General features: G+C 37.8%; 1 protein-coding gene across 4 annotated transcripts in view; it reads left to right on the forward strand.

The window, feature by feature from the left end:
• ZNF438 (zinc finger protein 438) overlaps positions 1 to 16,258 on the forward strand; it is a 131,353-nt gene extending 115,095 nt beyond the window's left edge. For all 4 annotated transcript variants that reach the window (XM_031939757.1, XM_031939759.1, XM_031939760.1 and 1 more), the window contains 2 exons: positions 8,595 to 10,431; positions 11,071 to 16,258. In XM_031939757.1, coding sequence (XP_031795617.1) covers positions 8,595 to 10,431; positions 11,071 to 11,689 — 2,456 coding nt within the window. In that variant the 3' untranslated portion in view covers positions 11,690 to 16,258. The remainder of the gene's footprint in view (positions 1 to 8,594; positions 10,432 to 11,070) is intronic.
• The last annotated feature ends 4,260 nt before the right edge of the window (positions 16,259 to 20,518 follow it).

The raw sequence follows: 20,518 nt of genomic DNA on the forward strand, positions 1-20,518 counted from the left end.
AAACCTCGCACCCATTCTCCCCCTTTTCTGTGTCTGACCTCTTGTGGCCGAAACAGCTTCAAACCTATCCCATTCTGTGCAGGGCATTGCCTCTTAAAGGCAAACTGAAACCTGAGCAACATAGCAGCTATGAGCACTCCCTGCTCTTCTCCTTTCCAGGTGTGTTTTTGGTAGGGCAGAGTAAAGTCACAAAGGATGGGCAGACCTAGCAGATCTCATTCCATTGTCTTTTAACACAAGCTCATTCTTCTTCTGAATTTCCCTATTTTTGATGAAGAGACCACTATCTTTCTATTCTCACATTCATAACCTCCTTTTCCTTGACTCCTTCCTTACTCAACTGAAACTTGTTTTAAAATTACAGATGATCTCTTAATTGCCAAATTTAATGGATTTTTCTCAAGTCATTCTCCTTGAACTCCATAGCATTTGACACTACTGACTGCCTTCTCCAAGAGACTTCTCCAAGATTTTTGGTTTCTGAAAATAATGTCACTTACAAAAAAAAACAAAAACAAAAAAAAAACCTCACATACTTGAACAACTTTAAGAGCTCCAGTGGGTCTAGAACCAATTTGTTAAAAATTCAGAATTTGATAGTGTACTTTAGGACTAACAAAGCTTTTTCCACAGATTCTATTGTTTGGCCCTCACAAGCAGGTGCTGTTATCCTTATTGTACTGGTAAAGAACCAAAGGCTAAGGGAGACCTCAAAGTCATATGCTACTTTAAAAATATGTGTGAGTGGGTGTGTATACACACATGCATTTCCATATATATATATACACACATACACATACACACAGACATATATGTGAGTGTCTGACCAAAGGTTCAAATAGAAGATTTCTTGACTCCTCAAAAGCTGCCCTTATTGATCATTAGTCAAATTTCAACAAAAATCTTTTCATGATGGATTAATGAGTCTCCATGTTTTTATGAGGTATCTTAAAATCAAGTAAACAAAATTTAAAATCAGACTTCCAAATGGTTGTATCATAATACATCCAAACATTATTTTCAGAAATAATGAAGCTTATTCAATCACATGTCTTATTATTAACATTGTAACTAAGGAAAAAAGTTTTGTCATTAATAAGTAGAATATATTCAAAATATTTTATCTATCCTCATCCTTTTTTACTTTTTGTTTTTATGTGTTTTCTAATGTACATAATAGTAAAGAAGTAGCTGTGTCTCATTTCTGAGGCAACTGGGGAGTTAGCGGCCACCACGCCAGGCTTGGAGTCAGAACGCGTACGTCTGAATGCTGCTTCAGACACTTGGGCAAGTCACTGAGCTACTCTGAGCCTCGGAGATATCTCCTCAGAGGGTAATTAGGAAGATCAAATGAGATATTTGTAAGGGACTGTGTATATCTTAAAGTGCTATATAAATATTTGTTAATAAGTAAATATCAATATAAACAAGCTTATATTTTTTTACTGTTGGGATATGCAGTCAAAAAACTTTAGAAACAACTACACAGATATTAGCTGATAAAATGAGTTTGTAAATACTTGTATTACAGTAGTGTTATTTTCCCCATTCCTTCCTCTCTTCTTTTAAAATGTAGCTATTAACAAAAGTTTGGAGCACATCTGTTTAGTTCAGACTGATCCCTCAGATCTATCATCTTGTTTTTATAAAGCATCTGCCAAGATAGTCTCATGACCAGAAACATGTTGAATGCTCATTTGGAAGTCCTGTATCTTAATGATCAGTCCATGAGGTAAACTCTTGGCTAGAAATATAAGACCTAAGTTTATCCAAAACTCAGATAATTGCCAAATAATTTTTCTGAAAAGAAAAAACAAATTAAAGAAGAACCAGTTTATGAAGTACAAATAATGGTAACCCTGGGGAAAATGATAGAAAAAGTCAGATATGGTTTGATATAGTCCCTAGATTTGAGGAGAGGAGATTTCAAAGCATTCAGAGAGGTGATAGGTAAGATCCCATGAACTGTGGCAAATTCTAAAATAAGGGGCAATTCCTGCTCTCATGGAGATTAACATTCTCTTAAGAGATATAATGGGTGCACATAAAAATTTTTTTTTAAAAAGATAGTTCACTTTTCCACTGGAAATACTTTGAGTATAATCTTATAAAAAGGAAGTAGAGAAATTTTTTTAAATTTTTGACTAGGCCTTCCAAATTTTATCAACATGAACTTTAATTCTTAATGTCTTAAATGCAAATGTGGGCATAAGAGAAAATAGTGAAAATATTTTGGTAACCATGATTCAAGAATAAGAAAAATGAGAGACCACAGGCCTGTTGTACTTATGGTTTACTTTAGAAAAACATTTGTTTAGCAGTAGCAAAAAACTATCAAACATTCTCCTCCAACTGATTGTTTCCTATAAAAATCATATATAGATTTCTTGAAAGTTGTAACAACAAATATAATTTTGTTCAACTTTCTGATTATTACTGATCAAAACAAAAGAGGTAAGATACCAATAACATTTGCCACTGTGATGGAAAATAATCAACACATGATCCCATTGAAATAGAGATTCCTTGTCCTCCAGATACTCTTATTTGCAGATGACATTGGGTTGATAACATCAACTTCCAGAATGCTGCCTCCTAAATGCAATCCACAGTCACTCAAAAGTTTATTTCTACAGGAGAAATTCAGTTAATGAAGTATGGCAGTTGTCCAATCTCTGATAAGAGGTGGAAGGATAAAAATAAAGTCAGTCCATCAATATATGTTTCTTAGGTGCTACAGGTTGTTGGTAAGGCGGGTTCACAATTGAATGATGAGAGGATAGCCAGCTATATTACTTTTGGAAAATTGTGTAGTGCTTTTAACAATCCCAAATTTGGAACTAAAAGAAAGGCCCATTTAATTAACACAAGTATGTTCCAGCAGGTGTGTATGGCTACAAGTCCTGGAATCTCAGTTTCCAAAGAACCAAAGTCACCATGCAGATGGCAAATGGTAGCCCCAAGTAGGCTATAATATATTTTAAATGAAAAATTATGTGGGAGAAATGGATTTCTACAGGCTGCATATTAACTTAGAACTACAAGTTAACTTTATATTTTACTGTATTTTTATTTATTTCACTAAACAAGTATATATGGCCTACAGTCAGGAACTCCTTTTCCTGAGTTCAAATCTGACTTCAGATACTTACTAGCTTTGTGAATCGGGGCAAGTCCCATAATCCTGTTTGTCTCACAGTTTCCTCATCTGTAAAAAGAGTTAGAGAAGGAATTGGCAGATCTTTGCCAAGAAAATTACAAAAGGGGTCATGAAGAGTCTGATAGTACTGAAAATTTATTAAACAATAACAACAAACATTTATTGTTCATTGACATTATAATCGAGGGGAATTGTTTAAGAAGTGGATGACCATTGCTCAGTAATATACATCTAAACTATATACCTGAAATAAATATAAGGGCTAAAAAATTGGGGGTGGAGAAGAAAGGACCAGAAACGATGAATCAATAACATAGTGAGAGGAAAAAGATAACCAGTGGAAAACTGGAGTGTCCTATTTGAAGCCACACAAGCATTCTATACAAGTCTTTTGTGGAAAATCCATAAGGTATTACTGACAGGCAAGCACAAATGGATTGACCATGCTATTGTAACAAGTCCATTGAAGGAACAAAGTTCCATGCCAAGGCAGACATGTTTGGATTGAAAAGATGAGAAGTATCTAATAGAGAGTTGATATACAAATAAATATGGCAGCATTTACAAAGTCATAGTTTCCTTTAATGAATTGAAGTCATCAAGTCTAGTGAAAGCATGTTATAGGACATTGTGAAAATTTACAGATCATGAAGAATGGGAGAAGTGCCACAAGACTCTTTGACAAAAGGCAAATGTTGGTCCAATTTTCAGTAAAAAGAAAGGAGTCTGAAAAATATATAGTGCAGTGAACTTGATTTTGATTCTTAGAAAACTTCTAAAATTTCTAGGATTATCCTTTATAAAATAAATGATTTTGAAATTCTAAAAAAGATGATAATGCTGACAAAGCCCTACCATGTTTTTATTGAAAACAGATGGTCCTAGACTGTCCTTCTTTATCCTTTTGGTAGAATTACTACACTGATAGAACAGGGAATTGCTATAGATAATAATTTTGCCAAATTTTAGCAAAGTATTTGACAAAGATTTTCATGCTATTTTTGTGAACAGCTTGGGAGAATATGTACAACTGGATAATAATACAGTTAAATGTTTTTAGGTTGGTTAAAAAATAATACCTCCATAATGGCTTGGAAAGAAGTTTCCAGTGAAGGGCCCAATGAAACTGTAATTGCAATTCAACATTGTTGGTATATTTATTTTTTAAGGTGGAGCATAACGGCAGAAATGGGATAACCATGCCATTTCTACCTTTTATGTAATTTATAAGACTAGGAGAGACAGTTCAAATACTGTGGTAAGGATCCAACAATGTCTTACACTAAAATGTTGGACTAATTATAACAAGAAATTGGGTTTAAAAAGTTAGCTTCAGGAGGAAATGTGGATAAGTAGCAATTTATCTGAAAAGAATCTGTAGGTTTTAATAGACTTCTGATTCGTTAATGAACCAACAATATGCTATGGCAGTTCAAAAAGCTTATGTGAATTTAGGTTACATTCTGAGAAACAGGATAAAAAACTAAAGAGATGAGAATCCAGCTGCAATTAACCTTGATAAGGAAACATCTGAAATACCTTTTCAGTTCTGGACACCACATATTTAGAAACAGTGTTGTTCCTTTAGGGAATAAAGCACAGGAAGATGAAAGGCCTTGAGAAGATATGGTATGAGAATTTGTCAAAAGAACTAGGGGTATTTAGAAGAGAAAAGGCTTGGGGAAGGGGTGACTGTGATAGCCATCTTCAGATATATGAAGAACTTTCACTGGGAAGAGGTTTGGATTTATTTGTTCTGCTTAGAAGACTTATCCCTAAACAGTCAACAAATATAGCAACCTAGTCTTTGACAAACCCAGAGATCCCAGCTTTTGGGATAAGAACTTACTGTTTGATAAAAATTGCTGGGAAAATTGGAAACTAATATGGCAGAAACTAGGCATTGATCCATACTTAACACCGTACACCAAGATAAGGTCAAAATGGGTTCATGACCTAGGCATAAAGAATGAAATTATTAATAAATTAGAGGAACACAGGATAGTTTACCTCTCAGACTTGTGGAAGGGGAAGGTCTTTATGACCAAAGCAGAACTAGAGATCATTACTGATCACAAAATAGAAAATTTCTATTATACCAAACTGAAAAGTTTTTGTATAAACAAAACTAATGCAGACAAGATTAGAAGGGAAGCAATAAACTGGGAAAATATTTTTACAGTCAAAGGTTCTGATAAAGGTCTCATTTCCAAAATATACAGAGAATTAACTCTAATTTATAAAAAATGAAGCCATTCTCCAATTGAAAAATGGTCAAAGGATATGAACAGACAATTCTCAGATGAAGAAATTGAAACTATTTCTAGTCATATGAAAAGATGCTCCAAGTCATTATTAATCAGAGAAATGCAAATTAAGACAACTCTAAGATACCACTACACACCTGTCAGATTGCCTACTATGACAGGGAAAGATAATGATGATTGTTGGAGGGGATGCGGGAAAACTGGGACATTGATGCATTGTTGGTGGAGTTGTGAACGAATCCAACCATTTTGGAGAGTAGTTTGGAACTATGCTCAAAAAGTTATCAAACTGTGCATACCCTTTGATCCAGCAGTGTTACTACTGGGATTATATCCCAAAGAGATTATAAAGAAGGGAAAGGGACCTGTATGTGCACGAATGTTTGTGGCAGCCCTTTTTGTAGTGGCTAGAAACTGGAAACTGAATGGATGTCCATCAGTTGGAGAATGGCTGAATAAATTGTGGTATATGAAAATTATGGAATATTACTGTTCTGTAAGAAATGACCAACAGGATGATTTCAGAAAGGCCTGGAGAGACTTACACGAACTGATGCTGAGTGAAATGAGCAGGACCAGGAGATCATTATATACTTCAACAACAATACTAGATGATGACCAGTTCTGATGGATCAGGCCATCCTCAGCAACGAGATCAACCAAATCATTTCTAATGGAGCAGTAATGAACTGAACTAGCTATGCCCAGAAAAAGAACTCTGGGAGATGACTAAAAACCATTACATTGAATTCCCAATCCCTATATTTATGCACACCTGCATTTTTGATTTCCTTCACAAGCTAATTGTACAATATTTCAGAGTCTGATTCTTTTTATACAGCAAAATAACGTTTTGGTCATGTATACTTATTGTGTATCTAATTTATATTTTAATATATTTAACATCTACTGGTAATCCTGCCATCTAGGGGAGGGGGTGGGGGGGTAAGAGGTGAAAAATTGGAACAAGAGGTTTGGCAATTGTTAATGCTGTAAAGTTACCCATGTATATATCCTGTAAATAAAAGGCTATTAAATTTAAAAAAAAAAAAAAAAAGGAAGACTTATCCCTAAGGGAATAACTTCCTAACAATAGAACTTTTCAAAATTAGAACAGGGCTACTCCAGAAAGTTTTTCTAGAAACCTCTTTCTGCAGGGTTTTCAAGAAAAATTGACCATTGTCAATTATGTGGTAGAAGGGAGATTTGTTAAGATTGGACAGGTTGAGAAGGTGGGTCCTTAAAGAGTTTTCTGAGGTCTTTATTTTTGTCAACTTAGTTTTTCCTATGATACAGCACAAAATGTTTATATTTTCTTGATTTCCTATCAGCAGTGTGCCTAATTATAGCAGTAGCAGTCTATTTGTAGCAGTCAGTATGAGGGAAAAGTCTGGGATTCTTAAAACAAGTTGAGAAATCAGAGCCTATTTCAGCTTTCCTTGACACTTTGGTGTACAGGTCATTTTATCTGGTTTACCCTTCTGAGATTATTCAGGTCATGAATCAACTTGGTCACTCAAAGCTTGGCTTTTTGTCTCTGAGAACCAATAACCCAGGTATTTTTTTTTTTTTAATTATAGCCTTCCCTTCTAAAATTCTGTTTTGTCTCAAATGGGTCTTACAGGCCCATTTCTCTCAAGTATCCCAGATATTTGATGTCTTGAAATCCCAAATGGTATTTACTAAGGTCTGCTATGAGATCAGTGTTACCTATTGTACCTAGCAAGCTGAGATCATCCTGATGATCTAGTATTCCAGCTAAATATAGCAGTGTCATCTATATAGAGACTGTGACAAATGTCCCTAGCCTATTTAACACTCCATTTATCAAACTGTAGAAGTGAATGCCTCAATCAAAAAGAAAGATGTTGAACTTGTACACTTTGTCCAGAGTTAGAAATGCAGATTGAATTCTTTATCTAAGACCATTTCTTTCGTGTAAAGATTTTTGGCAAGAAATTGCCTCCTTATTCTGGTTTCCACTCAGGGAATATATCCTATGATAGGTCCATAACCAGTCTTTGTCTCCCTTTCTTCTCTTCATTTGGGTTAAGGAAGAGACCTATTAGAATAACAATATCTCACATTATGTAAGACTTTACAGTTTATAAATCTGTTTGCTAACCACTTCACAGTTTGGTCTTGAGGAAAGTATTATCTCCATTTTACATATGAAAAAAGAGAAGCCCACTGAGACTAAGTAACTACCCAATTTTAGATTAGTAGTAAGTAGGGAAGACACTATTCAGACCTAGATCCTCTGACTCTGGTGTTTTTGTTTTGTTTTGTTTCCTGTATTTCCTGCTGCCTTTAAAGTGGAATAAGATGAAATAACTAGTCACTGGGTGCTCCCATAAATCCTAGAGTATGATTACTTCATTTGCATGAGCTGGAGAATGTTTTCTGTCTTTGCATGTTTGGTAGATTATAACATTTTTAAATGGCAGTGTGGTTGAGCAAAGTCATTTCAGCTTTTAAATGCTAGTGATTCAATTGCAAAAGCACACAAACAATTTGAAAGGTGTCAAGAGAAATTCACAAGTCACATGGGGAAATAGAAACAAGGCTGGCTTTCAAGCTGGAATTCTTCCACTGTGCAAACAAATTGTGTTGCCACTGTGCCAAATGGGATGGCCTTGAAGGGAGCGAGGGATGAATGTTCACAGTGACAATCTATTTTATTCTGCTCCGAATTGGCAGCTATGGCATCTTCAGGACCGGACTTTACATTTTAATATCTTTGATCTGTATAGGAAAGTGCAGCTCAGAGATGACAGGACTTGGTAGGTCATGAGGATTGTTTGTAAAAGGTCTGGGCAAGGAAGTGAGTGCTTGCATAGGCGGTCTTTGTAAAGCCAATTGTTTAAGGAGGGAAGCAAACATGTATTAACTTACATTAGTTAGCACACCAGGTGCTAAGCACTGTGCCCTAACTCCCAGTCCTGTTACAAAGACTAGTTTGAGCATTGAAACCTCGACCCAGCGAAATACTATTTAGAGAAATTTTGTGAAAGTGATGATTTGACACTTCTTTAAATCTCTTTATACCATCTCATTGAATTTTATTTTTCTTTAAGTTACTTTTAATATGCTTATTTGAATTGCCAACATTTGGATAAATATCACACAATAACATTTTGTTTTTGCATTTTGTATTATCATTGCAGATGAACCTAAAATCTCTCCCTGGACAACACAGACTGGGAAAAATTTACAGAATAAAATTCAGTTTAGGACTATTGCCCCCAAAATTACACCTAAAGTCCTAACATCCCCACTGCTGCCCTATCAATCACCATCACTCTCTGATCAAGTTCATCCCACATCCTCAAATTCTAGACCTCTGCTAATGCCACCACAAAACTATGCCCTGATGCAAGTTGCCGGTCAGGAGGGAACCTTTTCTCTTGTTGCTTTGCCCCATGTTACCCCAGCAGTGGCAAGCCAACCCATCCAGAAGCCTAAAATGTCATTGCCCAAAAACCTTAAATTACCTATTCCTCGGTATCAACCTATAAGAAATAAGAAGGTACCAGAAGTGGAAACTATTCCAAACTCTTCTGTGAGTGTAATTAGGAAGGTTCCAGGCAATATACAAACATGTGCCCAGCCTTCACCTTCAATAGTCAACCATTCTGAACTTCATACTAACATTGATTCATCTGAACATGTGATATTAATAGATCAGGTACCAGCCGAAATCACAGTGACTGCTTTGCTTGATGAAAGCGGCTGTGTAGAATCTGGACCTCCACTGATAAATAAACCTGAGGCAGGTGACACTATTATTATTCCAAAACCATGGGTACCAGAGGAAACTTCGGCTGAGCCGGGTAATTCAGTGAAAGCCAATGTAGACATAAAAACAATAGCCAGAAAGTCCTCTTCCATTGGTGGTGAGAAAATCAAGGAGAGAGTAGCTGATTCTGCAAAAGCCATTACTGTGCTGTCCCCGGCGATTTTTGGCAATGCAGTTCAGCTGATTCCTACAGCACCTAAAGGTAAACTTCCCATCTTACCTTACTCAAGAATGAAGACAGCAATGTTTTGTAAAGCTAAGCCAAATGCCAGCATTGTAGGGCCTGCTTCTCCTTGGCACAGATCTGAATGTGACAAAGTCGCCTCATTTGCCAAAACCTTCAGCGTATCCACCAAAACATCTGATAAGCTTTTTGCTGTTTCACTTACACAAATGCCCAAGCCAGGGGCCCACGAAGATGCCTTTTGCTCAACCACCAAGGTGGAAGTTGACAACAAAAAGAAATTGAATGGTGGAACAGCAAAGAGAAGAGGAAGAAAACGCAAAATCCCAGATGAAATTTTGGCTTTTCAGACCAAGAAGAGGAAGTGTATCGTTGACACATGTAGAGATGGTAAAGAAAGAGTAAAAATTGACCCCCAGGAACTCAGAGACAGAAAAACTGGGGCTGTGAAAAAGTATCGGAATATTATGCCCAAGCCTGTCATTGTCATGCAAGCAGTGGCTCCCCTGGCTTCCCCTGCACCTGTTCTACAGACCAAATCCCCTGGCTGCTCAGACCGAGACGTTTTGTCAAATAGTTCACTTTCAAATAAGTATCTCGGCTCTAAGCAGAATGATAGTGCTTCCACTAAGCCAGGTACCGTATGCAAGAATGGCTTTTCTGCCATAAAAAAGCCTTGGCACAGATGCCACATCTGCAACCACCACTTTCAGTTTAAACACCATCTTCAGGATCATATGAACACTCATACAAACAGACGGCCCTACAGTTGCCGGATCTGTCGCAAAGCATATGTGCATTCTGGAAGTCTCAGCACCCACATGAAGCTTCATCACAGTGAGAGTCGTCTCAAGAAGCTCATGTGTTGTGAATTTTGTGCAAAAGTTTTTGGTCATATTAGGGTCTACTTTGGCCATTTGAAAGAAGTACATCGGGTTTTGATCAACACTGAACCCTCCATCAGTGAATTGCTGCAGGGCAAAGGGCCAAAGAATCGAGGAGCAGAAGAATCAGTGGAAAGGTAAGTGTTGATGGCAGCGGAACATGAGAGAGAAATTCAGTTTTGGTTTGGGGGCTGGAGTAAGATTTAACATTGTTTATATCTATTTCGGGCCTTCAGAAACATCTCTGTGCTTTTATAATTAAAACTACTTCATAACTCCCTATAAAATTTGTTATAATTGTTCATGGGTGGTTAGTTTTAAGTATCTAAATCCTTGTAAATCAAACAAAAGCTCCATTTTGGGGCATTGTTCAAAGATGAATATATCCATGAGCTATGAGAGCTGGAAGGGACTCATTTTACGGATGAGGAAAAAGACTCGGGTTGAATGACTTGCCCAAGATTACAGAGCTGTACTGACAGAGCTGAAAGTTGAACTGGCTGTCTGTCATCCCAGGCCATATGTATTCTTTCGGGATTCCCTGCCCTGACATGCTTGTCTCTGTAACAGACTGTAAGGACAGCATGAGTCACTCCCCTTGAAGGAGAGGCCTTAAGGGAAGCCCTGATGACTCGATCGGAGGCCATCCACCTCCATTCCTCCATTTGCCTTGTCCACACTCCCCTGTCTGGGCGGGTATTTCGGGCACCAGACTGCTGGTACTCAGGCTTTACTAGGGCTGACTCTCATGCACCCTCTGCTTTTTCTATTTTCAGAGAAAACAAGTCCATCCTGGAGGAGACCCTCCTTCCAGGAGCGGCCAGTGAGGTCAAGTTGGACATCAGGTGTGGCCGCTGTCAGGTCACCGCTCAGTCTTTTTCTGAGATGAAATTCCATTTGTTGTATGTGCACGGAGAGGATGTTCCGGGGAAACTGAAGGAAGGGACCTTCCCGGGCAGCAAGGGCGCTCCGGACGAGGTGGTGAAGCGGGCGGCTCACTTCTGGAAGCAGCACAGCGAGAGGAGGGCTCTGGGGAGGAGGGACGCCTTGGAGGAGGAGGTCTATGCCTTCCCCATCCAGCTCAAACGGGAAATCTTACTCCTCCATCAGAAAAACCTAGACGTATTAACAAAGAGCGAGGAGGCTGCGCTGGGAACCAGCGAACCAGGGAAGGCTCTGCCAAGCCCGGATGGCGCCACGCCGTACAAGATTCAGGTCTGGTCTAACTTGGGATTTAACTGTCTCCTTTGTAAGCAGACGCTGGAACGGAAAGAAGAACTCTTCCTTCATTGGGAGCAGCAGCACAACTGCGAAGACCCGTCTGTACTTTGGGCTCTTTTAAGTGCATTATCTTCACAGGGAGTAATTGAACTTTCTAATGAGGCTGAAAAATGAAATACCTGGGAGGGAAACAGGACAGGAAATTTTTGCTCTGCCCTTCCCCACAGAGTTTAATGCTGTACTTGTTTCTCTTAATTACGCATTTGGGCCATGAAAAAAAAATTTTCATGAATAAAGGCAAATTTTATACAATTTGTTTTCTTATGAACTACACAAGAAACTCAGCACAGAATTTTTGGATTTGAATGAGAATTTGTTGTAAAATGTCACTAATTAGCTGAAAAAAACTTTGACTCCTTTTCAAAATAAATAGAAAGACTAGAATGTGAATACAAAAATCAAGATTATAAGATCTGCTTAAAATATACTGTGCAGGATGAACATTATACATTACTACCATTTTTGTGTACTAGCACACAAATGCCTTCTATTGATATAACATTGATAAATCTGATAACTTTCTAGACTGAAAACTTAATTTCGGTCTCAAAAGTAGTACCAAGTTTTATGGTAATGAATGTTGATATATATTAAATCCTTGGGCTTTATTTGATATGCTTTAGGAGAATGTATTTAATAAGATTGTCATTTGCCCTAATTTAAATTCCACATATCCAGTCCCTCAATTTTTTTTTTCTTTAATGCTTAATGTTCATTGCCTTAAAGAGTCTTTGCTGGCATGTCTTACAAGTAGAGTTTTCTCTTCAAAGTAATCAAGATTCTTTTAATACTCTAGCTATTATATATATAAAAAAAAACATGCATTTTTCTGGGTAAGAAATTATTTTCAAAAAAGCAGAGCTAAAATATTTATAGCCTGAAAAGTAACATAGATTGTTCCAGCCAGAAACCTGGGTGTCTCAGCTGCTTTCCCTTGTCCCTCAGGCGAGCTTCTTTTTGAATGGTGGCTTGGAAGAATGTCTCTGTGTTATTAATTTAACAGGCCCAGGTTTTTTGTTTTTTCTAATTCATGAATAAAACTCCTTTTTTAACATCTAGAAAACTTAAAAGATGAACATTTCAGATTCTGATAGTCTAGCAGAATCTGAAATGTTCATCTTTTAAGTTTCAGCTCATTCTGGATACAGAAATAATCTTATAGCTATGGAATGTTTGGAAGATAGTGTTCAAAACAAAGTTCATCTTCTTCCCTACTTCCTCTTTGCCAAAACTGCATCAGCTCTTGACTTCTGTGTCTGTTAGCGACACCAGCATTCTTCTGCTCACCCCAGTGCAAAACCTGAATTGCTTTTTCTTCCTCCTTCTTCCTGCTCACCCTCATATAACTAAATCCTGTTGATTCTATCCCTGAAATGGCTTTTTTTTAACCCATCCCTCTCTTTAAATTCCCATTGCCACCATCCAGGGTTATGTCCTCATTAACTTACCTAAACAGTTGCAGGAGTCTTTAACTGGTCGTCCTACTTCTGTATCTTCTCCTGTCACATATGGCCACCAAATTAATTTCCTAAAACAGCTGTGATCATCCACTGACGCTCATAATCCTTTGGTGGTTGCTTACTAACAAATGACATCCAATTTCTTAATTTAGTGTTTGAAGTTTGATCCAATATGGTCTCAGCCTTCCCTATTCCCACTCTTTTCTTGTTCTATAGCCTACACTTAATATAAGATAGGTACTCAACTGGACCACCTATCACTTTCCCCACACAGCCCAGAATATGTCTCCATCCCATGATTCTGTTCATGATGCGGCCCATGAATTGGCTTTACCTTCCCTCCTCCTTCCACGGCTCCATCAGTTGGGTTCCTATTATCTTCCAAGCCAAAGAGAATCTTTCTTTTCTCTGAACCACCACAGCAATTTTGTTTGTATATTTCTCATCTTTAAGGTTGTAAGCTCATCAGGGCAAGAGTCGTGTTTTAGACAACTCTGTATTCCCCCATAGTGCCTAACAAAGCCCCTTGCACAAAGGCACTCAAATAAATGTTGTGGAATGATGGGAATTCCTTCCCTCAGTCTTTGAAATGATTTTCAGATTAGTATGAACCTGTGTGATTCAGGGTAGATGCAAAGTGTACAATATTCACTTGCTCCCAATGCACCTTCAGTTCTTCTGAGTTTTAATCCCTTAATTCCTCACATTTATAATTTAGAGAATGCCTTCAGCTACTCTTTTCCATTTTCTTCTCCCAGTAACCCTAAGGAGATAAGCAAGAAAGATATTTTTATCCCCTCTTGTTTTTGAGCCTTTGTTAAAAAGGCTGGAAGAGGAGTATTTGGAGAGAGACCTTGTCTATATCCTCCCATCACTATCAAGAAAATAACAATGATGAATTTTATACCTATCACTTCTACCATCACTAGTACCTGATGTTTTCAGGATCAATTCTCTGGGCATTTGCTGATAAATTGGGAGAATTAAACCCTGTTAGTTTAAGATAGTCTTATTTGGGATTAATGACCTCAGGAATTACAGGGGAAACTTAATAACTCAGTAGTGATCATAGAAATGGAGTATACTAAGAATTACCCAGCATGTGAACTATCAGGGGAAGTTACAGCCTCAGTATACAATTAATAATCTCTTAAAAATGACTTCCATATGAAAATTTAATACTTAATGTTAATTCTAAAAATATAAGACATAATTTTTCCTGAAAAGAGAAAGACAACAGATTATCAATCAACATCTGTTTTAGGTCTAAAAATTTTCCATGCAGTCATTGGGATGAAGTGGAAGAGCTAAAGTCCAACTTTCTACCTTCTGAATAGCCAGAGAGGGGAAAATGTTGAGTAAAATCAAATGGAAGACTCTTCCTCCCACCCAAAAAAATTGAAAGAAAGAAACCACCTCCCTTGAATTCTTAACTAGCACTATGAATTAGATTCGATTGCATGCCCTCCTGCTCCTTCCCCCAAGGATAAAGCAGCATCATATCTTCTATCTCACAAACTCTACTAACTATGAACATCAGTTTCTTTTTCAAAAAAGTCGATTTTCAGACAAGGAGGTCTGACTTACATTTTCTTATATACTACAAGTAGAAAGCTGCCTCCTCAATTCAGTCCACAGGACATAATTTTTTTTTTAAACTAAGGCAGTCTTGCCCAATTAATAAAAAAAAAAAAAATCTGTTACCTCAATCTGTTGACCTCCTGGGGACAATTCTTTCCTGAGCCCTATTTCTTCATATTTTCAGTTTGATTGGAACCAAGTTATATAAGCTAGTGCTATTCTGCCTTGTCATCCCCTTGATAACGTCCACATTTTTATTCTAAACAGTTAAAACATAATTTTGGATCCTTTGTTATTAACAGGGATGTCTAGTAAATGTTTTAACAATAGGCTGTATGGTAATCTATATGTGTGTGTGTGTGTGTGTGTGTGTGTGTGTATAAACAGTACATAAGCGTAAACTGCATTATTAACATTTTTTGGATTGTTTCTTAAGTCTAGGCAATCAACCAAAAAATACATCAAACCCTAATTTGTAACATTTGTTCTTTTTTGAGTTAAAAATGAAAATTTTAAGATCCCCATAGATTTAAATCTGACCAATGAGCCAGGTTAAACTGGCTCCAGCAAGCTTCTAGTTGTTGATTACAATATCACCAAGGAATTCTATGTAGGAAGACTGTGTTAACATGATTATTTCTAAGAGATATAACCAGGATTTGGATTAGGCATTCTTACTAATTAAGAATTAGTAAGTATTACTAGTAATTCTAGTAAGAATTACTAGATTCAGTGCCACTACATGTCTATAAGAAAGAACAAGTACATTTGCTAAGCTAAGTTATTACATTACTTCTTTGGCTAATATTCTGATGAAGTCAAGCATTTGGGTGAAGCAGTTAGGACCAAATAGATATTTTTAAAAGGAAAAATTAAAATGCTGGGGGAAAAAAAGTAAAAATCTCACATAAGTACATCATTTTTTATTGGAAAAGGAGGAGATCCAGAGGGAAGACTAGTATTACACAGACAACCCAAATACTGCCCTGGTATTTCTGAAATATTACAGATACCAAAGGAAAACTTCCAGTGTATTGGGCCAGTCTTCTACAAATGATTTTTTGAAAGTTAAGAATTCTCAGGATCTCATACTGAAAGTAATAGAATCTTAAAACCATTATAGACTAAATTTATAAAATATCTCAGGGAGAGAATGAGACCAGAAAAATGGGGACAATAATATTTACACTTCTAGTCATTGAGTATCAATCTATATGCTGCTTGCATCAAACTGCAGAGCATTCTCAGGCTTCCATGAGATTCCTGATTATTCAAAAGAGATGGCTGACAACCTGCCTGGGAAAAACCGAATGGATGGAAAAAGCCAAACAACAACCCAGAATTCTGTAGAGCTAGAATTGGTCTCCAATTTGCATTCCTTTTGTCTGGTTTGTTGTTCAGTTGAGTTCAGTACAGCAAACAGCATTTCCAAAAAGCTTAATTCGGTTTTAAGCTAATTGTGCTGAGATTTTTAGAACACCTTGTATTTGGGACAGAATGAGCTGGGCCCAGACTCAAATTGGGGGGGAAAGGGCACAATTGCATTTTGAAAGTTGTACAGTACTTTTAATAAGCCTAAGTGGCTCCTGGAGGTGTTACATAGTAAAAAAAAAAAAAAAATCTTAATATCACAAATTTGCAGTGACCCAGAGGGCAATGGAAAGATGGTAGAGGCCATAAGAGGGTGTTTAACAAGTTTCCAACAATAAACTATGCTCAAGAGGTGGTAAAAGGATATGAGTTAATGAATTGGAAAAGCATTTATTAAGCATTTAGTATATTCCAAGTATTATGCTACATAACAAGAATGCAAATAGAAAAAGGAAATGGACTTCACTCAAGAAGCTCATTCTCAATGGGTTAGACATCACTTATTGGAGGGTTTCTCTTCAGGATGGAAGGACCTAAGGCTCTATAGAAGTCCTTAGAGTTCATTAGAAGATCCAACTGATAAATTAGGGAGCTTAAAATAAACCAGCTCAGGACCATTGGGAAGCAGGGAGGAAATCTAAGGTTATAATTGAGGAAAGGTATGATCAGAAGAGGAGAGAAAGTGGTTAGACATTGGAACCAATGGAAAATAGATAATCCAAGTCTTTCACTAGCATTTAGGAAATGCAAAAAATACCTAGAGGAAGGTCTCCAGCTCATTCAGTGAATTATCTGTGAGGGCTCAGCGTAGACAGAATGGATAATGGCTCAGGATGAGATGGTGCAAATAGGCTTTGATTTTCACCAACAGAAGGAATACCAATATAATTGAGATTGAAATAATTTTAAACGGCACAACAGTTTAATGGAGAATTTGGAGTATCCATTGAATCTGATCGATAGAAATGTAGCGTCCATGGCTAAATGCCCCAAACGCCATTTTTGAGCTAGGGCTTGTTTATGAACAGACAGCGTTTAGAATGTCATTTGTATCATGGCTGCAGGACCAGCTCTGGCGTCAGGAGGACCAGAGTTCCAGTACTGTGTCAGACACATGCGAGCTATGTATTATAAACATGCTATTTAACCTCTCGGTCCCTGACAACTTAGGACTGTTGGTTACATCATCAGTGAACTCCTCTCCCAGTTACCGAGGATCCCTTCCTTCACTGCCAGACTCAATGGGCTTTTTCAGACTTTATCCTTCTTGACCTTGGCTCCTTGCTGTTTCTTGTACACAAACTTCATCTCTCGAAATGTTCTTTAAAATTTTTTATGGAAACCCCTGGCCATCCTCCATGCCTGGAATTCTCTTCCTGCTCTCTCTGCTTTCCCTGGCATCTTGCAAGGCTTGACTCAAATGCCACAGCCTGTCCCAATCCCCCCCCTTTGTCACACACCTCGTGCATATATAGCCGTTCTCATGTTTCTTCCCCTTTAGATCCTGAGCTCCCCAAGAGTGGGAATTTATTTTTGGCCTTTCTCCGTATCCCCAAGTGCTTAGCACAAAGCCTGGTACACAGTAGGCACTTAATAAATACTTTGTTCACTCCTAGACAGGTCAAGGCATTCTATCTCAGTGGAGGCAGCTTTCCACATCACAAGTTCCTTATGTTGAAGAAATTCCAAGGCTTAGGCAAAAACATTTTTTAAACGTTAGAATTGTTTTCATTCAGTATCATTTCTGTTCCTTCTTCTTTTTTCCCTGGACCTTTTCCTCTAGTGAGCTTTACTGTTCTTCGGTAAAGCTGTGCCTCATATGGAAAGTTGTTCCTTCATCAACACACCATAAATAATCAAAGCTGGCTGGGTTCCATTGCCTTCCTGGCTACAAACCTCCTCCTCTTCTCCAGCTGTAATGCTCCAGTTTCCTAAGGTCTGACTGCTGACAGAAAGTGCTTCTCTTTCTTTATTTATTAGAATCCAGATCTGGGCCGTTTTGCTCCATTCAAACTGCTGTCATGCCTTGTTAAATTACATATTTAATATAATATCCTTTTCTACCGAGCTCACTCTGTGACACTTTTCTGTCATGATCGGGACAAACAAGGATTTAGCAGGACACGTTTTCAGCCCTAACTTAGCATTTGAGAATCACCCACTTATCTAAGCTTCTTATATTCTCACTTATATTTTTAAGTACATCCACCTACACAGGCATTTGAGCGAAACATTTATTGCAGCTCAGCTCTGGCGAGGGTCACAGTTTACTCTACAATTAAACTATAAACACATATTTTCCCAGACATGCTGTGAATGTCTGTTTAACATGAGGTTCTAAGCTCATCTGTTCTATGCATCAAGCTCAATCCTTGATTTTTATGTAGACAAGAATAGTCCTTTCACATTTGGGGAGCAAATGGTCCCAAAGATTGTCCTTGTCTTTAAATAGAAATGTCTTTGGCCATTCCAGATGTATGGGTCACATTTTCCATAGCTCATAAGTGTGAAAATGTTTTTATCAGACCTCACATTTGTAACATAAAGTCTATCAGAGTAGCTACAGCACTGACCTTGGAGTCAAGGATATGAATTCAAATCCCACTTCTAATGCTTATTATGTGACTGGGGAAGAGTCCCATAACCTTCCAGTGGTTCTGTAACATAGAAGTGAGATTGCCGTTCTGCACTAAAGAAAGATGTTTCATTGTCACACAAATTCCCTACATGATTCTCTGGTCCAGATGAGGACGTTGGACAGTTCTCTAAAGACATCTCTGTTGAATTGACAATTGACCTCACACTAGAAAAATTGCTAGCTGATGGAAACTAGGAGATTGTAGTCAAAGGGAAGACATAAGTTAACAATTTACATTTCAATGTAGACTAAGGCTAAATAACTTTGCTGTTGTGCCATAGAATTTTTGTCTCAGTCTTCCCAACAGCCCCTCCATTCAATGTTTCAAGCTAGAAAGAACTGGAGAGAACATTTATCCAAATTCTTCATTTTCCAAATGAAAAAACTGAAGCCCAGAAAACCAAAACAGTTGCCCCCAACCCACAATTGTAGACAGCAGACCCAGCACCTCTGACTCCAAACCAAGAAGTCCTAGGTTGTTTTGGGTAGGGAAGAAGTGAAGCATTCTCCAAAGACTAGATTACCAATTGTTAGCATGATGGCTGATCTTTCCCAGACACGACATCATTTCTACATTGTGGCCCAAAAGAATGGCTTGCCAAAATTGCTTTTTGTTTTATTTAATGCTTCTGCCAATGGGGTCATAATTCATTGTAGCTAGGTTCTCAACTCTCTCTTCCAGAGAATGGCTGGCTCCAAATCCCCCTCAAGGTTCTAGGAGTACTTCCATGTAAGTAGGGTAATTCTTCTCTAAAAGTAATTACTCAAGCTCCCACCCAATCCCATTCTTCCTAATATTAATCACTAGCAATTAGCACCCCAATTCCATTTAACCAAATCAGCAGCAATTATTATTATTTTTTTTTACAAATAGATATATCTACTGGGAATCTTTAACAAGGAAGAAATACTAACATTACCCCCGACACCTGAAAACACATTCTCGTATCACCTCAGTCTTTGGGGAGAATAGACTCTAATATGGGCTTGCTTTGAAGTTCTCTTCCAAACGTAAGAGTAGATGGATGAATTTCTTCTTTTGCCCTCTCTTGTCTGCCTTTGATCTGCAGTGGGTCTGATAGTTCATTCAGGACTTTATCCTCATAACTGGCTTCAAAGTCCAGCCTGGAGTGCAGTTCCCAGGCTTCCAGGAGCACATCATTCTGGCCTTTCCTAGCTCACAAGACCAGGTTTTGAGTCTGCTTTAGCACAGATGCATGGTCTGCATCATCAACCCCAACTTGCCCTTATTTAAGCTGCCTTCAAGGTGTTCGATTTTGAAATGAACAGTGAGACCACACACATCTAGTAGAACCATGTAGTTCTGAACTCAGGAGAATTCTCAGGGATCACCTTGTCCAGCCTCCTCCCCATATGAGTCTGCACTCAAGCACCCCTGGCCTCTCTGATTCTGAATAATTTTTTCTCTTACGTTGAAGAGAAATCTTCCCAGGTCAGATCTAACCAGGGATGAAAAGTAAAAGAATAGCATGCTTTGTGTGGGCCAGATCAATCAAACCAAGCAGCCTACTGCCCCAACAAAAGTACTCTAAAAAAAAAGTCACATTTCAGGAGGGCTAAATTTCTTTAAATTGCATGCAGTACTTCCTTCAATGAGAATGAGGAGAAATATTTAACTGGAAGGAAAGTGATATCTAAATGAAGAACATTTATCCTAAGCCTGTCCTGTCGTTGATGGGAACATATCTCTTTTGTGATACCAAAAGGGTAGTAGGGAAACTATGTCCCATTTTTCCTGCTTCAGAATTATATCATCTACAGTAAATTTTACATATTATCCCTAGGAATAGTGATCCTCCAAACTAAGAGAAGCCAGTGTTTAGGCCTCTAGCCCTTCCCAGCCTTCTCTAGGGAAGAAAGAATCCTTGCATC

This window comes from Sarcophilus harrisii, chromosome 5 (genome assembly GCF_902635505.1).
Source record: "Sarcophilus harrisii chromosome 5, mSarHar1.11, whole genome shotgun sequence".
In the NCBI taxonomy this organism is placed as follows: Eukaryota; Metazoa; Chordata; class Mammalia; order Dasyuromorphia; family Dasyuridae; genus Sarcophilus; species Sarcophilus harrisii.